Source organism: Panthera onca, chromosome B4 (genome assembly GCF_046562875.1).
Source record: "Panthera onca isolate mPanOnc1 chromosome B4, mPanOnc1 haplotype 2, whole genome shotgun sequence".
NCBI classification, from domain to species: domain Eukaryota; kingdom Metazoa; phylum Chordata; class Mammalia; order Carnivora; family Felidae; genus Panthera; species Panthera onca.
Window position 1 is genome coordinate 117,191,261 of NC_138345.1, and position 22,297 is coordinate 117,213,557.

Genomic DNA, 22,297 nt, shown 5'->3' on the forward strand with positions numbered 1-22,297 from the left:
TCTGACTGGCGTGAGGTGGTATCTCAGTGTGGTTTTGATTTGTATTTCCCTGATGAGGAGTAACATTGAGCATCTTTTCATGTGCCTGTTGGCCATCTGGATGTCGTCTTTAGAAAAGTGTCTATTCATGTCTTCTGCCCATTTATTCACTGGATTAATTTGTTTTTTGGGTGTGGAGTCTGGGGAGGTCTTTATAGATTTTGGATACTAGCCTTTTGTCCGATACGTCATTTGCAAATATCTTCCCATTCCATTGGTTGCCTTTTAGTTTTGTTGGTTGTTTCCTTTGCAGTGCAGAAGCTTTTTATCTTGATGAGGTTCAAATAGTTCATTTTTGCTTTTAATTCCCTTGCCTTTGGAGATGTGTCAAGTAAGAAATTGCTATGGCTGAGGTCAGAGAGGTTTTTTTTTTTCTGATTTTTCCTCTAGGGTTTTGATGGTTTCCTGTCTCACATTCAGGTCCTTCATCCATTTTGAGTTTATCTTTGTGAATAGTGTAAGAAAGTGGTCTAGTTTCATTCTTATGCAAGTTTCTTTCCAGTTCTCCCAGCACCATTTGTTAAAGAGACTGTCTTTTTTCCACTGGATATTCTTTCCTGCTTTGTCAAATATTAGTTGGCCATACTTTTGTGGATCCAATACTGGAGTCTCTATTCTATTCCATTGGTCTACGTGTCTGTTTTTGTGCCAATACCATGCTGTCTTGATGATTACAGCTTTGTAGTAGAGGCTAAAGTGTGGGATTGTGATGCCTCCCACCTTGATTTTCTTCTTCAAAATTGCTTTGGCTATTCAGGGCCTTTTGTGGTTCCATATGAATTTTAGGATTGCTTGTTCTAGCTTTGAGAAGAATGCTGGTGCAATTTTGATTGGGATTGCATTGAATGTGTAGATTGCTTTGGGTAGTATTGACATTTTAACAATATTTATTCTTGCAATCAGAAGAATAAACTTCCATTTCTTTGTATCTTCTTCAATTTCCTTCATAAGCTTTCTATACTTTTCAATATACAGATCTTTTACATCTTTGGCTTAGGTTTACTCCTAGGTATTTTATGATTCTTGGTGCAATTGTGAATGGGATCAGTTTCTTCATTTGTCTTTCTGTTGCTTCATTATTAGTGTATGAGAATACAACTGATTTCTGTACATTGATTTTGTATTCTGTGACTTTGCTGAATTCACGTACCAGTTCTAGCAGACCTTTGGTGGAGTCTATCAGGTTTTCCATGTATCATATCATGTCATCTGCAAAAAGTGAAAGCTTGACTTCATCTTTGCCAATTTGGATGCCTTTGATTTCATTTTGGTGTCTGATTGCTGATGCTAGAACTTCCAACACTATGTTAAACAACAGCGGTGAGAGTGGGCATCCTTGTCGTGTTCCTGATCTCAGGGGGAAAGCTCTCAGTTTTTCCCCATTGAGGATGATGTTAGCTGTGGGCTTTTCATAAATGGCTTTTATGATGTTTAAGCATGTTCCTTCTATCCCGACTTTCTCAAGGGTGTTTATTAAGAAAGAATGCTGAATTTTGTCAAATGCTTTTTCTGCATCGATTGACAGAATCATATGGTTCTTTTCTTTTCTTTTCTTTTCTTTTCTTTTCTTTTCTTTTTTCTTTTCTTTTTTCTTTTCTTAATGTGATGTATCACATTGATTGATTTGTGAATGTTGAACCAGACCTGCAGCCCAGGAATGAATCCCACTTGATCATGGTGAATAATTCTTTTTTTATGCTATTGAATTTGATTTGCTAGTATCTTGTTGGGAATTTTTGCATACATATTCATCAGGGATATTGGCCTGTAGTTCTCTTTTTTTGCGGGGTCTCTGGTTTGGGAATCAAAGTAATGCTGGCTTCATAGAATGAGTCTGGAAATTTTTTGGAACAGCTTGAGAAGGATAGGTATTATCTCTGCTTTAAATGTCTGGTATAATTCCCCAGGGAAGCCATCTGGTCCTGGACTCTTATTTGTTGGGAGATTTTTGATAATTGATTCAATTTCTTCACTGGTTATGAGTCTATTCAAATTTTCTATTTCTTCCTGTTTGAGTTTTGGAAGTGTGTGGGTGCTTAGGTATTTGTCCATTTCTTCTAGGTTGTCCAGTTTGTTGGCATATAATTTTTCATAGTATTCCCTGATAATCCCTTGTATTTCTAAGGGATTGGTTGTAATAATTCCATTTTCATTCATGATTTTATCTATTTGGGTCCTCTCCCTTTTCTTTTTGAGAAGCCTAGCTAGAGGTTTATCAATTTTGTTTATTTTTTCAAAAAACCAACTCTTGGTTTCATTGATCTGCTGTACTTTTTTTTTTTTTTTTTTTAGATTCTATATTGTTTATTTCTGCTCTGATCTTTATTATTTCTCTTCTTCTGCTGGGTTTGGGGTGTCTTTGCTGCTCTGCTTCTGTTTCCTTTAGGTGTGCTGTTAGATTTTGTATTTGGGATTTTTCTTGTTTCTTGAGATAGGCCTGGACTGCAATGTATTTTCCTCTCAGGACTGCCTTTGCTACATCTCAAGGTGTTTGGACTGTTGTATTTTTATTTTCGTTTGTTTCCATATATTTTTTAATTTCTTCTCTAATTGCCTGGCTGACCCATTCATCCTTTAGTAGGATGTTCTTTAACCTCCATGCTTTTGGAGGTTTTCCAAACTTTTTCCTGTGGTTGATTTCAAGTTTCATAGCATTGTGGTCTGAAAGTGTGCATGGTATGATCTCAATTCTTTTATACTTATTAAGGGCCTGTTTTGTGGCCCAGTATGTGATCTATCTTGGAGAATGTTCCATGTGCACTCAAGAAAAAACCATATTCTGTCACTTTGGGAGGCAGAGTTCTAAAGTCCATCTGATCCGGTATATCATTCAGGGCCCTTGTTTCTTTATTTATTCTCTGTTGGATGTTCTATCCATTGCTATAAGTGGAGTATTAAAGTCCCCTGCAATTACCACATTTTTATCAATAAGGTTGCTTATGTTTGTGATTAATTGTTTTATATATTTGGGGGCTCCCAAATTCGGTGCATAGACATTTATAATTGTTAGCTCTTCCTGATGGATATACACTGTAATTATATAATGCCCTTCTTCATCTCTTGTTACAGCCTTTAATTAAAAGTCTAGTTGTTCTAATATAAGTAAGACTACTCCAGATTTCTTTTGACTTTCAGTGGCATGATAGATAGTTCTCCATCCCCTCACTTTCAATATGAAGGTGTGCTCAGGTCTAAAATGAGTCTCTTGTAGACAGAAAATAGATGGGTCTTGTTTTTTGTTTTTTTTTTTTTTATCCATTCTGATACCCTATGTCTTTTGGTTGGAGCATTTAGTCCATTTACATTCAGTGTTATTGTTGAAAGATATGTGTTTAGAGTCATTGTGATATCAGTAGGTTTCATGCTTGTAGTGGTGTCTCTGGTACATTGTGGTCCTTACAACATTTCACTCACAGAATCTCCCTTAGGATCTCTTGTAGGGTTGGTTTAGTGGTGATGAATTCCTTCAGTTTTTGTTTGTTTGGGAAAACCTTTATCTCTCCTATTTTGAATGACAGACTTGCTGGGTAAAGGATTCTTGGCTGCATATTTTTTCTGTTCCTCACACTGAAGATTTCCTGCCATTCCTTTCTGGCCTGCCAAGTTTCAGTAGATAGGTTTGCTACTAGCCTTATGTGTCTACCTTTGTATGTTAAGGCCTGTTTATCCCTAGCTGCTTTCACACTTGATCTTAGCCAAAAGGCCGAGAAGCGATATCCCTAGCTGCTTTCAGAATTCTCTCTTTATCTTTGTATTTTCCGGTTTCACTATGATATGTCGTGCAGAAGATCAATTCAAGTCTGAAGGGAGTTCTCTGTGCCTTTTGGATTTCAATGCCTGTTTCCTTCCCCAGATCAGGGAAGTTCTCGGCTATGATTTGTTCAAGTACACCTTCAGCCCCTTTCTCTCTCTCTCTTCTTCTGGAATCCCTATGATACGGATATTGTTCTGTTTGATTGCATCATTTCATTCTTTAATTCTCCCCTCATACTCCTGGATTTTGTATCTCTCTTTTTCTCAGCTTCCTCTTTTCCCATAATTTTATCTTCTAATTCACCTATTTTCTCCTCTGCCACTTCAATCCATGCTGTAGCTGTCTCCATTTTATTTTGCACCTTGTTTGTAGCATTTTTAAATTCATCATGACTATTTTTTAGTCCCTTGATCTCTGTAGCAATAGATTCTCTGCTGTCTTCTATGCTTTTTTCAAGCCCAGCAATTAGTTTTATGACTATTATTCTAAATTCTTGTTCTGTTATATTGCTTAAATCGGTTTTAATCGATTTGTTAGCTGTTGCTACTTCCTGGAATTTCTTTTGAGGAGAATTCTTCCGTTTCATCATTTTGGCTAGTTTTCTGTCCCTTTTGCATTTTAAAAGCTTGTTGTATGCTCTGCACCTGCGAGCACCTGCTGTATTAAAGGAGGGTCACATACTGGCCAGGGCCTGGCCCTTCAGGAGGTGTTTTTTCAGGTCTTGTTACTTGCTCTCTGTTGTTGTGACTTTGGTTATTTTATTACCCTACTCATAATAATATTTTGGCCCCTCTACCAGATATGCCTTGATTTGTTCATTGGAGTAGCCCTGTAAAGGGAAACAGATGGACAAACAGGAGACAAAAACACGCAAACACACAAATAACACAAACAAACAAACAAAAAACCCCTAAAGACTAAAAACAAAAAAACCCAAAACACCAACTACAAGTAAAGAAGAGGGTGGAGGTGGTGCTGATGGAAGAGCACATACAAAGAGAGAAATGACGGGTTGGGGGGAGGGAAGAAAAAATAAATATTGGTTGGGCAGAGAGACTAAAAGGCTTAATCCAGAGAGGGAAAAAGGAAAATAAAGAAGGAGGTGGGGAAAACGAAATGAGGATAAAGTTGCCCAGACAGAGAAACCATAGGCTTGAAAATTCCAGAGAGAGAAAGGAGTATAAAGAAGGAGGTGTAGAACACGTATCAAGACAATGGATTAAATATGTCTGTTTAGACAGACCAATAACCAGAGTAACCAGCCTAGGGGAGGGAAGAGATAAGGAGGAGAAATGGGGGAGGGGGAAGAATATATCTATATATCCAGAATTGACCTAGAGTTAATCCAGGCAATGCTGCATTGCTTGTTGGTGGTAGCTGTCCTCAGGGTCTGTGCCGCTCCAGTGGATAGGCAGTTACCCAGTGCAAGGGGGCGTGGTTTGGTGTGGTCGGAACCCACCTCCACTAGGAGCCCCAGAAGTGATCCCTGAGGCCCCACCTTGGTGGTGGTGGGGGCAGGGGCAGAATGGTGATCCCCCAGTCTCTTCACGGATCCCGACCTGGTGAACTCAGTTTGAGTGGTCCTCACTGTGCTGCGGACACAGACGGGGGGTGGGGGGGGCCGCAGTCCTTCTTACTCCGCCAACTCCCCTGACCCTGCGCTTGGCTAGGATTCAAAGTCCCGCTCCGTGAGCTCTGACGCTGGGGAAGTGCCTCTGAATGTGGTGATATGTGGTCCCGGCTGGCTTTGTGCCCCCGCACTTCAGGGACGACCGTCTTCTCTTACCACGGACTGAGTCTCCGCCCTTGCCGCCTGAGACCCCGCCATGGCGGATGGCGGACACAGGCAGGCTTTGTCTTTTCCCACAGCACTCCAGGGACTCAGGGGCCGTATCCTCCTGCAGACTGAGCCCCTGGCCCAGCCGCTGTGCCCGGGGGTGGCGGATGCAGGCAGGTTCTGTGCTATTGCGCGGCCCTCCAGGGAGGGAACCACTTTCTCCAGCTGCGGACTGAGACTCTGACCTACCACCACACCCAGGCCTGGCTCCCCACCTCCCCAGGTGCGCGAACAGAGGCCGGCCCCATCCGAAGAAAGCCGCAGTTAGAGATTGGATCCCTCTCAGTCTCAGTCCCAGGTCTATCTCCTGTACCCATAGGTCAGGTCCTGCACTTCTCTAGCCGCTCTTTCTCTTCCCTTTGTCTCTCCACAGAAGGGGGTCCCTCCCCTCCATGCTCACGTGGCCTTTTTTTTTTTTTTTTTTTTTTATCTCCCCCAGTCGCGGTTACCCACCTATCTTTTTTCCAGCTTTCCCATTTTCTTCCTAGTAGATTCAGTCTCTTTCCTCCCAGGCCCTGGTGTTCAAAGTCCTTTGGCTTCTACACTTCTTTGAGAGACACGGGAAGTATGGATTCCCCCTACTTCTCTGCCATGTTGGCCGCCCTCCAGCAACTACGAGTTCTTTAAATATTTTGGATATTAATCCTTATCAGATATATGATTTGTAGATATTTTCTTCCATTTTGTAGGTTCCCTTTTCATTCTGTTGGTTATTTCTTTTGCTGTGCAGAGCTTTTTCATGTGATGTACTCCTATTTATTAATTTTGTTATTACTTGTGCTTTTGCTGTCAGATCCAAAAAAAAAAAAAATCATTGCCAAGACCAATGTCAAGAAGTGTTTTTTTCTTCTAGGAGTTCTATAGTTTCAGTTTTTAGGTTTAAAATTTTAATCCATTTCAAGTTAATTTTTGTAAGTGGTGTAAAAGGTCCAATTTCCTTCTTCTGCATATGGATATCCAGTTTTCCTAACACCATTTATTAAGGAAACTGTCTTTTCCCTACCAAATATTCTTTGCTTCATTGTCTAGTATTAATTGGACATATTTGCATGTATTTGTTTCTGTTCTATTAGTTTGTGTGTCTATTTTTATGCCAGTACTGTACATGTTTTAATTACTATTGTTTTGCAGTGTAGTTTGAAATCAGGAAGTTCGATACCTCCAGTTTTGCTCTTCTTTCTCAGGCACTTCTGTTTTTGTCCATGAATAGATGCTGAGTTTTTCTTATTGCATGTGGAGAGGGGAAGGGATGACTTATGCTGCCATGATGCTTTGTCTTACCATATTAACAAAGTGTTTTCAGAATTATTAAACCAATACCACCATTAACAACAAAACTGCTAAGTAAATTTAGGATTTCTTTGCAGTTCATTTTGTCTTTAGAATATATCATATGTTAGAGAACTGTGTTCAGATTTACTTGAATTAATTTTATTTTTTCTATGGTGATGTTTCCCATTGGTATATACTTAGGACCACGTGCTTGTATTTGCATTCTGTTTACATAAAATTTCCCTTTTCTTTATTCTTTTATCCCTTTATCGTTTTCATCCTCTTACATTTTATTTTCAACATTTATACTGTTTCAAAGCCTGATTCTTAAAAGACCTGCTGGATGTAGAGGGAAGCAAATAAAATGAAAATATTTCTGTGTCATCATATATATATATATTTCAATCAGGCTACTTAGAATAAGAACTTTGAATATTCTTTGATTTTAAAATATTTGGACCACAAATGTATTTCAAAACATGAATGGCATTTATGTGTCAGGTTTTCTTTAAGAAAACTAGCCTATAATTCTCACTTAGTAGCTATATTATCTTCTGTAGTAAAGTGGGGTCTGTTTACTTATAGAGTTAATAACTAGTTCATTCTCTAATTATTATCCATAAATCTTGCCAGGCTAAGTGATCCTCTGAGTTTTTATCAAAGACCATTTAATAATACTGATGGTAGACTTGAGCTCAAATTTAAATGGGCTTAGTTATTATTCCTTTGCAATATCTCTGGGACTCCTTGGTGTTTTTCTCCACTTATTGAACTATCACCCTAGCAAAGATTTTCATTTTTTCCTTCTTTCTTCATTCTTGCATGCTGCTGCCAGACTAATGTTGCCTAAATACTGCTTTTGTCATTCTCATTCAAGAACTTTACAGTGGTTGCCTGTTGATGATAGTGGCATTAAATATGACTTATCTGCGTTGGGCATTCAGCATTTTCTTGAATCTCATCCTTCTTATCTCTATTATACTCATGAGAGCCTTCTTATCTCCAACTGTTATACTCATGAGAGTCATCACTTAGTTAGCATTTATAATACACCAGGTACTGAGAGAATGATGCATTATTTTCTGCTTTGTGTTGCTGTCTCCATGCAGAGAAATTCCCTTATCCTTCACCGTTAAAGAAACTTTATATCCTTTAATGGTATCTGTTGGCATCTTTTCATCAGTCAATCATCATCTCATGGCATTAGCACAAATAATTAAAATAACAGGGGTTTATTGTCAGGTTGCTACAAGTACCTTCACATACCTCCAAGAAACAAAATATTGCCTGATCAAAATATTTTCGAGGACCAGACCTCGAAAATCAAAATCAGAGCAACATTCTCCATCTTCCTGGGCCAGCATACTTTTATTCTCTTCTCCATCATCCTCTCTTTGCTAGACCACAATGATGGCTCATCCCAACTGTACACCAGGATCTCTCACTGCCCATAGTCAGCTGGCAAGAATTCATGTGTTAGTTGAAAATCTTGAGAGAGGAGAGTGGAGGTATTCTTGGGGTACTCAGAGCTCTTACAGGGATCATGGATGGAGCAGTTTTAAAAAGTTTATCAAAAGAGAAGTGAATAAAAGTAGGTTGGATCTTATTTATCAACTTTCAAGATGATTTTATTTAAGATGGGATAGGAAGTTAAATATTTTTATAATTTGAATATTTTTTATGTCCTCAGGCATACCGTGGCAAATAAAAGAGAGTTTGTCAATTAAACTGTGTTTATTTATAGATTGTTGTAGATTTGTTTGAATTTTTATCTATTAATGAAAAAAGACATGACATATGAGAGGAAGTAATAATTTTGCAAATAGATAGTTACCCTTTAATGTTTAGAAAATATGCCCTTTTTTGGATACAAATCTAATTGTAATGGCAATCTTCTTCTTCAGTTTTGCAGACTCCAGCTGCTAGCAAGCATGTATCTGCCAAAGATCCAAAAAAACTGAAACAATCTAGAAGCATTGACTGTTTTACAGGTAATTAAAATTGGGATAAACTGTTTTTCCAAAAAATTTAAAGATAGTTTTTATATTTCCCTTTTGGTAAAAATGTGTATTTTCTGTTTCAGAATTAAGTGTAATGAATAAAATAAAGAAGAATAAGCTGTCCAAAGCGATTTACTTGATGCAGAAAGCTCTTCTAGTATTTGAAAAAGATGCAGCCTCTACATGTTCACACAACTTTTTGACGGTAACAACATGCCATTCCTTTTTTTTTTTTTTTTTTTTTTTTACTCCTGACATACAACCATTGTTAAAGGAATGATTTAGTTCCCTTTGCTAAAAATAATGTGTTCGTTAGATTATGAACTTTTAGGGTCCCTATATCTAGTCCTCTCTTTTGAGAAGTAGAATGGTTCTGAACAGGGAACTAATTTGTATTGCCAGTCCTGAACTCTCCTAAAATGATAGATCCTCTCACTGTATTTTCTCTTTGTAGGGGCAACTTACATTGGAAGCCAAATAAAATCAGAAGGATTAAAAATAAGGGAAACTATAGAATTTAAGTGACACTATGCTAGCATAATGCATTCCTTACTATGGAATTAAAATACTTCAAGTCCATTGGCTCACATATCTCCTCTCTGGTGGTATTGCTGATTTATGGACCAAATGCCTTATTATCTTACTCTGACCTGGAAATTGTTCCGTCTTCTTGCTGATTCATTGTATATTGATTTTAGAGTTTAAATTTTTGAGGGCAGTAAAATTTAAAGTTAGGGGATTTTTAAAAATTTTGTCTCTCATGCTGTATTACCCGTAAAAATTTGATTGTATTGGCTGAGTGAATGGCACATGGTGAAGTAGAGAATAATGATACAAGTAGTTTAGCTGATAAGAGAAAGACAAAAGTAGGTCAAAGCTAGGGAGAAGATACAGAGTTTAAGAAGAGTTTAAGAGAAAAAGTTTAGCATATTTATATAATGAGGATGAAGAGCCAGAAGAAAAGGAATTGAAGATATGAGAGGGGTTAATGATAGAGCAGAATCCTATTAGAAGAGGGAAGGAGATGATTGAAAACACAGATAAAGTGATTCATCTTCAGTGGAGGGTGGGCTGCAGGGCAGACGCCTCATCCTCTGATATAAAAGGGAAGGAGGAAAAGACTGATGTAGATTAGAGTGAGTCTGTTAGTGTGGAGGCAGAGAGTTGAGTTGATGCCTTCTTATACCAATCATCTGATAGAGTAGGAAGCAAGGGATATCTGCCAACAGCGGAGAGCAAGGGTGGACAGTTGGACCGAGGAGAGAGAAGATGGTTACAGAGTGGAGAGGAATGAATGAGGAATGGATGGGGAAGCTGACTCCAAGTTAAAGGACTGGCCAGCACAAAGTTCTGGCTGAAGGTGAAGACCATGAATTTTTAAGAAGCCCCATCTGCATAGTGGTATGACATTATCCTGATGTGTTATTTTTAGTAGCTGTGACAGCAGAATATTTGTGACAGCAGAAATATGTTCAGGGCTGGATTTTTACAAATGATAGTATGGGTTAAAAGTTCATAATAAAAATGGGTACAGAATGAGTGAGAGGGAAGTGACACCCTCACAGTCTTTAAAGGCTTGGTGACTAGGAAGATGTCAAGAGACTAGACATCTCTGTGAGGTCAGAGACCAGAAAATCAGAATCTGAGAGAGCTGGAAGGATAGGTATTTGAGGTCAGAAAGTAGGATATTGGAATTTAAGATTTCTGATATATAGCACTCTCTGATCATCTGTCCATTACTTCATCCAAAAAATGTTTTTGAGTACTTACCATCCATTCAGCAAATACTTATTGCACAATGATTGTGTGCCTGGTATTATGCTGAGTACAGGGGATAAAAACAAATTAAATCCTTTATTTATTTAAGAAATATTGATGGGTTGCCTTCTCTTTGTGGTCCCTCTTTGTGGATAAATCCAGTCTGTGGGAACATAGATAAGTAAGTAGGTAATTATGGGTCATTGCTATAGATGCTTTCATTGCAAAGAGTGCCAGGGGAATTAGGCAGAGGAGTACCCAACCCAGCAGTGGGTAATGTTTAAGGAAACATACAGAAAAGGAATCGTGAAGTTGAATACTGACAGGCAGAGAAAGAGGAAGACAAAGGGTGGAAATGATATTATGGAAGAGAAAACAACATGTACAAAGTTCCTGAAGCTAGAAGTCTCATAGAGTTCTTGTGGTCCTATAGGTCTCAGTGTCACAGAAGCATAGATGCAAGGGGAGGGGTGGGTATTGGGATAAGATGGTAAGAAGAAGAGACCACAGAGGAAGTCTGAGGATTTTGGATGGACTGATACTATTGGTGTTCAAGGTTGGTAAGTCCGTCCTGGCAGTATTAGGGGAGAGCCTTATTAAATTTGAATATCTAGCATTTGAATGAAGGAGTTTTATGATAGTTTGGAGAGTCTCAGATGACTGGTGCCTGATTTTTGTTGGAAAACTTTGGGGGTGTGTTCAGATTCATTTTCTCATCAGATGCTTCTGAAGCCCCTTGCTACTATCTGGTACTTGGAGGATACTAATACTTCAGTCCTATTTCTACATCAAATAAAACTTATCTTTCTTTTAGAACTGTTTCTCTCAGGAGTAATTTTGTGGCCTCTCAGAGCCTGGAGAGAATAAAGCCTCTGGGATTTTCCCTTTTGTTTTATTATGACTGAATCTGGTCTTCGTGCTGTCATAATATGCTCATTCCCCTGTTATATCTCTATCTTCCTACCTTTGACACTGGGGACACACTGGAGTTGTGAGAAGTCAGAAGTTTTCATGCTTTTCTCCCTGTGTGCCTTTTCCTTCTATTTCTTAAGTGAAACTATTTTAACTTAAGAAAAATTGTAAGTATAATGTCCTCTTAGGATAGAATCATGAGATGCATTTAGAGGCTCTATTTTTTTTTTTGAGGGGTCCTCCACAAGGATTTCACCAACTAGGAACATGTTGAATATTTATTTAGAAGTTCTGAAATCATATATAGCCACCTCTGCTCCTCAATGGTAGTTTTTTATCCAAGTGTTAAGGCTTAATGATCAGTCCTTAGAGTACTCTCGTAAACAATGATGTTATGGCTCAAAAAATTGCCAAACTTTCTCTCTTTAAAGAAGATAAATAAATTTCTTTCCCTTGGCAATCATTTCTGCTGGGGTATATTACAGAATGGTTTACATTATCATGATTTTGTAATAAAGTTATCCCCAAATCAGTAACTGATGTGTCACCTGATACCATAAAAAGGTTTGAAAAGCCTGGGTCTTTTTCTTTTCAGAACTCTTAAATAATTCATACCCTGTTTTAGTTTTTCAGAAGTTTCCTGACCTTGTGGAGCTGCATAATCTCATCAGGTGTCCATTTTATTACTAATCAGTTATAAGTGGACCAACTTGTTGCCAGGAGTGAGAGACAAACCTTTGATAATAGCTTGTTAGCTTTCTAAATGAAATGACTGGTTTGTTTTTTGATTATGGGGATTTCCAACCTCCCCCCCCCCCCCCCGCCCCGCCTTTTTCCTGTCTTGGTTATTGGGCTTCTGAAAGTCCATGTTGGCTTTTTATTACATTAGCGGTAATTGGATTACTAAGTATAATTATTCTTCCTATTTTATAGCATTTTAGTCAAATCAATTCTATTTGCTTTTGGGGAAAGAATATATGTAAATCAATTTTTTTTTCAGAGATCTTATCAGCTCTTTTTAATTGTTCCATGTTGAAGTCTTTCCCATAAAGAGCAAATTCTTTCTGATTCTGACCCCCTCCTGTGAAGTCATATTTTGACCCCCTAGACTTCAAACTATTGACGGGAGATTTTAGCTAACTTACATTTCAAGTTTTAATGGTATTTCGTAGGAAACTTCATCCAGGTTGCCTTTCTATGCTTCTTTTTAACTTAGCTTTGTATTAAGACAAGATACATAGTAGTTAGGAGTATAGGGTGTTGGGTTAAAGTTTTGGTTCTGCTACTGACTAGCTGTATGATCAAGGTCAAGTTACTTATGCTCTCCTAAGTTTTAATTTCTTCATATATAAAATGGGGGTTCTTGGGAAGATTCAAGGAAATGATGCATGTAAAATGCTTAACATTTGGCACAGAACAAGCAGTCAATAAATGTTAGCCATTATTATTATTACTACTACTACTACTACTCTGTCTTCCACTTTAAGCATTCTGGAACATTCTGTTTTATCATATCAGAACTATTTTTTGGTGTTCTAGATATACTTTCCTCTATCAAACTATATGTTTCTTTTTGTGTTGTCTCCGAGATTGATCTTATAAATTGTATATTTTATTCCTAGCAAAAAAAAATATTTCTTTCCTGGATTCTTGGATATGACTTAACTTTTCATCTCCTTCTAAAATGTATGTAATAGTGCTGAGAATCCAGAATATACCTCAGGAGGTCTACTAGACAAGTAATAAATATGGCACTTTATTATTCCAGTCTTATGATCGTTTTTTATGGATAGTTGTTAATCATGACCTTGAAGATTGCATTATATCTTTCCCCAAGTGTTTTGCTGCACTGTCGATGTCAAACGTATTTAATGTCAATCTGTCCTCGTAAGCATTGAGTAACTTCTAAAAAGAAGCAGGTCTGTTTCTCTATGGGAACTATAGGCAGAGATTTACATTCAGACAAAAGTACTTTGGACTTCAGTACAATTTTTAATGGCAATAAAACAATATGTTTTGATGGACATATTAGGCAACATGTTGGACATGTTATAGGCAACAGTCATGTCCATACTGAGAACATTTTCTCTTTTTACAGTTGAATAGAGCTGGTTTCATGGGAATTTTTCTTTCTTGAGTTTTTGGGACTACTTTTCTGGTAATATTTTTTTCCTTTTATTTGAGGAACCCCCTTTAAAAAGCCCTAATCACTTTCTTTTTTAAAAATTGATGTATAATTGACATATAACGTTATATTAGTTTCAGGTGTGTAACGTAATGGCTCGATATTTGTCTATGTTACTAAATGATCACTGCAAAAAATCTTATTAACTTAGGTATTTGTTATCAGTTACAAAATCTTTTTTCTTGTGATGACAACTTTTCAGATTTACTCTCTTAGGAACTTTTAAATAAGGAATACAGTATTATTAGCTGTAGTCACTGGGCTGTACATTACACCCCCATGACTTATTTTATAACTGGGAATTTGTACCTTTTGACCTCACCCATTTTTGTCCCACCTCTCACCCCCAACCAACTGGCAACCACCAATGAACTTGGCTTTTTTCAGATTCCATATGTGAATGACATCATATGGTATTTGTCTTTTTCTGACTTATTTCACTTAACATAATGCCCTCAGGGTCCATCTATGTTGTCTCAGATGGCAAGATTTCATTTTTTTTCTATGGCTGAATAATATTCATACATATGAGTTATATATTCATATATATATAATGTGTCTTGGCTATTGTAAATAATGCTGAGATGAACATGGGGGTATAGATACTTTTCTAATTAGTGTACCACTCACTCTCTTATAAATGGAATGCTTTTAGCAATTCAATGATTTGGCTTACTAAGTTAGGATTTTAATTTCTTTTTTTTTTAAATTAGTTTCATTTTTTAAAAATATTTGAAATTTATTGTCAAATTGGTTTCCATACAACACCCAGTGCTCGTCCCAAAAGATGCCCTCTTCAATACCCATCACCCACCCTTCCCTCCCTCCCACCCCCCAATCAGCCCTCAGTTTGTTCTAATTTTTTAAGAGTCTCTTATACTTTGGCTCTCTCCCACTCTACCTCTTTTTTTTTTCCCTTCCCCTCCCCCATGGGTTTCTATTAAGTTTCTCAGGATCCACATAAGAGTGAAACCATATGGTATCTGTCTTTCTCTGTATGGCTTATTTCACTTAGCATAACACTCTCCAGTTCCATCCACGTTGCTACTAAAGGGCCATATTTCATTCTTTCTCATTGCCACGTAGTACTCCATTGTGTATATAAACCACAATTTCTTTATCCATTCATCAGGTGATGGACATTTAGGCTCTTTCCATAATTTGGCTATTGTTGAGAGTGCTGCTATAAACATTGGGGTACAAGTGCCCCTATGCATCAGTACTCCTGTATCCCTTGGGTAAATTCCTAGCAGTGCTATTGCTGGGTCATAGGGTAGGTCTATTTTTAATTTTTTGAGGAACCTCCACACTGTTTTCCAGAGTGGCTGCACCAGTTTGCATTCCCACCAACAATGCAAGAGGGTTCCTATTTCTCCACAGGATTTTAATTTCTAACTAGCACTAGGTTTTACCTTGAGTACTATGATAGAATTTATCTGATTTACATAAATCAAGGACTCTGTTTTTTAGACTTTTGTTATCTTTCATTTAAGACCTTAGTGCTTTTATTAGTCTATTTCAAATTGGGCCATGGAATCTGAGTTGGGGAGTCTAAAGTTAAAACTGATCAAGACTGAATCAGAACATTTTAAACATATTGTCTTAAAATGCATTATAGAGCATCCTTGTCTGTCATAATGTCATATATCTTTCATTCAAAACACATTTACTGAACCTAAAGAGATAAAGAAAGCACTGTCATTGTGGCCAAGACACTCATTGCTTAGAGAGTGTAGACAATCACGTACACAGATCGTATTGTGTGATACCTGCTAAAATAAAGAATGGTAAATGACGAGAGTTAAGTACCTAAATGTGTGGGACTTCTTTTGGGAGGATTCAGAGGTGATTTTTGAGTGAGTCTTGAAGCACAGAAAAGGATGTAAAACCCTTCAGGAAGAGGAAGTTGCATGGGAAAACCTTCAAGGCGTGACAAGCACAGGTTCTCAGGGAAGGATAGGAGGTAGTTATGGGAGAACAAAAGAGTAGAGAAGGAGATAAGGCTAGAAAGTATAATCATGATCAGAATACAAAGGGCTGTGGAGGAGTTTGCACCATAACAAGTATAGGAGGAGTCATTGAAAGGCTAGATGACTGGAGGTTGAGGAGATTAGAGACTGAGAGAAAGGGTAGGAAGCTGATTAACTCATTTCAATCAGTGACTCCCAGTCGCTGCTGTACTTCAAAATTATCCTTGACATTTGTTAATAATACAGATGTTTGGGGCACCTGGGTGGCTCACTTGGTTAAGCCTCCAACTCTTAATTTCAGGCCGGGTCATGATCTCACAGTTTGTGAGTTTGAGCACGGAGCTTGCTTGGGATTCTCTCTCCCTCTCTCGCTGCCCTCCCACCTCCACCACACTTTCTCTCTCAAAATAAAGAAATAAACTTAAAAAAAAATACAGACGCTTAAGCCTCATCCCTGGAGATTTTTATTAAATAGGTTCGGAGTGGGGATGGAATATCTTAATTTTTAAATAAACTCCATAGATGATATTGATCAATAGCCAGGTTGGAGAAATATCTGTGCCATGGCAGAAAGCAGGAAGTTTTAAAAAATCTCAGTTGGGTTCATGGATATGGAGAGAGAAGCTGCTAAATTCAAGTCAGAAGATGCTAGTGTCCGACTGGTTTACTGGAGCATGAACTGCTGAGGCAAATTTTGGAAATAAGTGTAGAAAGCCCAGGGCAGTTGGCTAGCCAGTTGAGATAAGGTCAAAAGTAGTGTGTGTTAATATTAGGGCCAGTAAACCAGTGCTGCTGGTGCATTTTATAGGCTGCACACATAATCCAGAGGACGGAAACTTTTAAAGTGTTGGTCCCTTCCCTTGTGTTGCATAATTTTTCCTCAGGCTGATCTCACCTGTTCTTATGCAGCCTAAAATATCTTGGTCTCCACAGTCTGTGACGCAAATGAAGGCACATTAACATTTAATGTTCAAAATATAATAGCTTTCATCTCCCTTCTGTTCAAGTAGGAATGTCTTTAAAATTTTCCACAGTTATCTGGGAGGAATCTACTTATCTTTTTCTGCTCAAGCTTCTTCCTCATTTTGATTCTGGTCTCTTCCTCATCAAACTCCTACCTATTGTTGCCTTTTGAGGGAACCCTGCTCTGTGGGCCTATCTGTTCTCTCAGGGAGCCAAGTCTGGTCTTTTGTCTGGTATAGGGTGGAAAGGTCAATGAGCCTCTGTCCAGCCCCACAGTTGTTGTGTCCTCTGGGCTGAACTGGCACTGCTGATTCCTTGACTCTTTCATAGTGTGTTAAGACACAGCTCCTTTAACATCTCTCTTTCCATCCATTTTCTCCATTCTTCTCAGTTTGGTTGAATGAGTGAAAAAGTAGAGATGGTAATGAATAATAGGTGCCATCCTATCCCCTTTATTGATTGATTCATTCAATGATTCAAGTTATACTGAGCACCACATGTCTGGAAATTAGTTTTGAGTGTAGGCCCTAGGAACATGGTTACCATTTAATACACCCCTTCTCACATGATGGAGTAATTGTCCTATGCAGATGGCTAAGATTCTTAACGATAAATGCCAAAAAAAAAAAAAAAAAAAAAAAATCAAGCCCTCCTTGCACAGAACAAGCAGAATTTAAAAACCCATTTATTATTACAGATAAATTTTAATCACAACTAATGATTTTAGACCTTAATGTTAGCCATTTCCTATAAACAATAAAAATGAGTTCATTCTGATCTCAATTTAGGTCAATCTTTATTTTAGGAGAAAATGTATGATACTACAGTTTTATAATCTACACTCCCACAGGGAACTAGTTTACTCACTCAGTTTTAAATATCACTTTGATGCAAATGACTCGTGGATCCTATCTCCAGTCTTACCCTTTCTTTTGAGCTCAAGTCCCCATCTCCAAATGGAAGCTTTGAACTTAGCATGTCTTCTGCAGGGGAGACAGTACAGGTTTTTGTATCAGAGTGAAATGTATTTGAAATTTGGTAGGCAGACATCTGTCTTCTCATTTTCGGTATTTCTTTTCTTAAATTTATTAAATTGGCTGGAACTTCCAGAACAAAAATGAATAGGGGCATTTTGTCTCCTTCTGGATTTTATTGATAATTCTTTTAGTGCTTCCCTATTAGCCATAATTTTGGCTATTGGCTAAAATTAATATTTTTCTCATGCTAAGGCAAGAGCTTTCCTAGTTTACTGAGGTTTGCCACACCCCCATCTTTACTGAGGCATAATTGGCAAATAAAATTGTAATATACTTAGAATGTATAATGTGATGATTTGATGTACATATAGAGTAGTTTCCCCTTATCTGTGGTTTTGCTTTCTGAGGAATCAGTTACCTGCAGACAACCACAGCCCAGAAGCAGATGATTCTCCTTCTGATGTATCCTCAGAAGGTCAATAGTAGCCTAATGCTGTGTCACAGTGCCTATGACATTCACTTCACTTCATCTCATCACATAGGCATTTTATCTTCTCACATTGTCACAGGAAGAGGATGAGTACAGTACAATAAGATATTTTGAGACCACATTCACATAACTTTTATTATAATATATTGTTATAATTGTTCTATTTTATTATTAGATATTATATTAGTGCCTAATTTATAAATTAAACTTTATCATAGGTATATATGTATAAGAAAAAAATAGTATATATAGGGTTTGATATGTCTGTGGTTTCAGGCATCCATTGAGTGGTTTGGAATGTGTTCCTGTGGATAAGCAGGGACTATTGTACATTATAAAATGGTTACCACAATCAGCTTAATTAACACATTTATCGTATCATTTAGTTACCTTTTTATTTCTGAGTGAGAACACTTAAGATATGTTTTCTTGCCAGATTTCAAGGATGCAATACACTATTATTAAGTGTAGTCACCATGCTCTACATTAGATTTTCAGAACTTATTCATCTTATAACTGGAAGTTTGTGCCTCTTGACCGAATCCCCTCTTTCTTGCCCTTGGCAATCACCATTCTACTTACTGTTTCTAGGAGTTTGACTTTTATTTTTTCAGATTACACATACACATGATACCATACAGTATTTCTCTTTGTCTGGCTCATTTCATTAGTATAATGCCCTCAAGGTCATACATGTCGCTCCAATTGGCAGAATTTTCTTATTTTCTAAGGCTGAATAATATTCCATTGTATATATGTAACACAGTTTCTTTATTTATCAATGGACACTTAGATTGTCTTCACATCTTGGTGATAGTGAATAATGCTGCAATGAACATAGGAGTGCAGATACATCTTAAGATAATGATTTCATTTGCTTTGGATAAATACCCAGAAGTGGGATTGCTGGATTATATGATAGTTCTATTTTTAATTTTTTGAGGAACCTCCATACTGTATACCACATTGGTTGTACCAGTTCACATTCTTACCAACATTGTACAAAGGTTCCCTTTACTCCACATCTACACCAACATTTGTTATCATTTGTCTTTTTGATAATAGACATTCTAACAGGTGTGAGATACTGTCTCATGGTGGTTTTTATTTACATTTCTCTGATGATAAGTGATGTTGAGCATCATTTCATGTGCCTGTTGGCCATCTGAATGTCTTTTTTGGAAAAATGTCTATTTGGGGTTTTTTTTGGTCCATTTTTAAGTTATTTGACTGGATTGATTGCTATTGAGTTTAGAGTTCCTTATATATTATAGATATCAAGGCCTTATTGAATGTATAGATTGCAAATATTTTCTCCAGTTCCGTAGGTTGTCTTTTCAATTTGTTGATTGTTTCCTATGCTGTGCTGAAGGTTTTTAGCTTATTTACTTTTGTTTTTGTTGCCTATACCTCTTCTGTCAGAACCAAAAACAATTGTTGCCTAAACCAATGTCAAACAGCTCTTCCTTTATGCTTTCTTCTAGGAGTTTGTGGTTTTCAGGTCTTATGTTTAAGTCTCTAATCCATTTTGAGTTGATTTTTGCATATAATAAGATAATGGTCCAATTTCATTCTTCAAATATGGATATCCAGTTTTCCCAATACCATTTATTAAAGAACCTATTTATTAAAGAACCTAAAGAACTTTCTTCATTGTATATACTTGGAGACTTTGTCAAAAATTAGTTGACCATATTTCTGGGCTCTCTATTTTATTCCATTGGTCTTTCTTTCCTTCTTTTCTTCTTCCTTTCTCTCTCCCTTCCTCCTTTCTCTCTCTCTCTCTTTCTCTTTCTCTACCATATTTTTGATTACTACAGCTTTGTTATATAGTTTGATCAGCTTTGTTCTTCTTGCTCAAGTCTGTGTTAGCTACTTGGATCTTTTGTCATTCTAAATGAATTTTAGGATTGACTTTTCTATTTCTGTGAAAAATGCCATTGGAATTTTCATAAAGATTGCATTGAATTTGTAGATCATTTTGTGTACTATGAATATCTCAATAATATTAATTCTTCCTACCCATGAACACGGGGAATTTTTCCATTTATTTGTGTCTTCTTCAGTTTCTTTCATCAACGTTTTAGGCGCAGACCTTTTTTACCTCCATGGTTAAGTTTATTGCTATTTTCTTGTTTTTGACACTAATATAAATGGGACTGTTTTCTTTATTCTTATTTTTATTTTTTGGATAGTTTGTTGTTAGTGTATATAAATGCCACAGATTTTTATATGTTGATTTTGGATCTTGCAACTTTACTGAATTTGTTTATTGGTTCTAACAGTGTTTTGGTTGAGTCTTTGCAGTTTTCTCTCTATATAATCATGTCATCTGTAAACAGAGACAATTTTCTTCTTTCTTTTAGATTTAGATACTTTTTATTTCTTTTTCTTTTCTGATTGCTTTGGCTAGGATGTCCAGTAACAAGTTGAATAGGAGTGGTAAGAATGGGCACTCTTGTCTTCTTCCTGATCTTAGTGGGAATGCTTTCAACCCGTTGCCATTGAGTACGATGTTAGCAGTAGGTTTGCCATATATGGCCTTTATTATGTTTAGGTATGTTTCTTCTATATCCAGTTTGTAGAGGTTTTTTTTTTTAATTATAAAAGGCTATTTAATTTTGTTAAATTCTTTTTCTGAATCTATTGAAATGATCATATTATTTTTATCTTTCATTTTGTTGATGTGGTTTATCACATTTATTGATTTGTATCACATTTATGTTGAGCCATCCTTGCATCCCAGGAATAAATCTTACTTCATCGTGGTGTATAATCCTTTTAATGTATTGTTATATTTGGTTTGCCAATATTTTGTTGAGGATTTTTGCATTTATATTCATCAGGGATGTTGACCTGTAATTTTCTTTTGTTGTAGTGTCCTTGCCAGGCTTTGTTATCAGGGGCATACTGGCTTCATAAAATCAGTTTGGAAGTATCCCCTTCTCTTCATTTTTTTTGGAATAGTTTAAGAATGATTGATATTGATTCTTTAAATTTTTCTGATTCTGGGCTTTTCTTTATTGGGAGGTTTTTGATTACTAATTCATCTCCTTACTTGTTATTGGGCTGTTCATCTTTTCTATTTCTTCATGATTCTGAGTTGGTAAGTCATATATTTCAAGTTATTGATCAATTTCTTCTAGGTTATATAATTCGTTGGTGTGTAATGTTCATAGTAATGTCTTATGATTCTTTGTATTTCTGTGGTATCAGTTATAATGTCTCCTCTTTCATTTCTGATATTATTTGAGGCTTCTCCCTTTTTCTCTTAGTCTAGCTAAAAGTTTTTCAGTTCTGTTTATCTTTTCAAGAAACCAGCTCTTATTTTAGTTGATCTTTTCTTTTTTTTTCTGGTCTCTATTTTATTTATTTCCTTTCTTATCTTTGTTATTTCCTTCAGTCTACTAATTTTAGGCTTAGCTTTTTGTTCTTTTTCTAGTTCCCTTGAAATATAAAGTCAGATTGTTTATTTCAGATCTTTCTTTTTTCTTAGTGGAAGCATTTTCTTTATAAACTTTCTTCTTAGAAGTGTTTTTGATGCATCCCATAGATTTTGGTATGTTGTGTTTCCATTTTTATTTGTCTTAATATTTTTAAAATTTTCCTTTTTACCTCCTCTTTTTTTTTAAAAAAAATAAACAATGAATATTAAAGAAGTTCAAAAAATTTTTTTTGGTCATTGAGCCTATAATCATATTTTTTCTCATTTGATTTATAGATAAATTAAATTGTATTCATACACTTTCTAATATTAAATTATCCATGTATTCCTGGGAGAGAGACAATATAATTACCATACATTATTCCTTTAATATATTGCTAGATTCGATGTATTAGTATTTTATTTAGAATGCTTGCATTTATATTTGTAAGAAGATTGCCCTATGTCTTTACATGCAGTCACTTTTCAAGTTTTGTATCAAGGGTATAATAATTTTGTCAAATTATTTGAGAAGCTATCTATCTTTGTCTGTAGTTACAAAATTTTTATTTTTTTATTTATTTATTTTTTATTTATTTTTTTTTCATAGCTTTCTGTCTTTTATTTTTTTTAAATATAATTTATTGTCAAATTGTTTTCCATACAACACTCAGTGCTCATCCCAACAGGTGCCCTCCTCAATGCCCATCACCCAC

At 36.4% G+C, this 22,297-nt stretch overlaps 1 protein-coding gene across 4 annotated transcripts in view; it reads left to right on the top strand.

The window, feature by feature from the left end:
• CFAP54 (cilia and flagella associated protein 54) overlaps positions 1-22,297 on the top strand; it is a 295,014-nt gene that overhangs the window by 60,040 nt on the left and 212,677 nt on the right. For all 4 annotated transcript variants that reach the window (XR_013556674.2, XM_078449575.2, XM_078449576.2 and 1 more), the window contains 2 exons: positions 8,807-8,893; positions 8,986-9,107. Coding sequence is in view for 3 of the 4 variants with exons in the window: in XM_078449575.2 (XP_078305701.2) it covers positions 8,807-8,893; positions 8,986-9,107 (209 nt within the window). In the remaining variant the exon portion in view is untranslated. The remainder of the gene's footprint in view (positions 1-8,806; positions 8,894-8,985; positions 9,108-22,297) is intronic.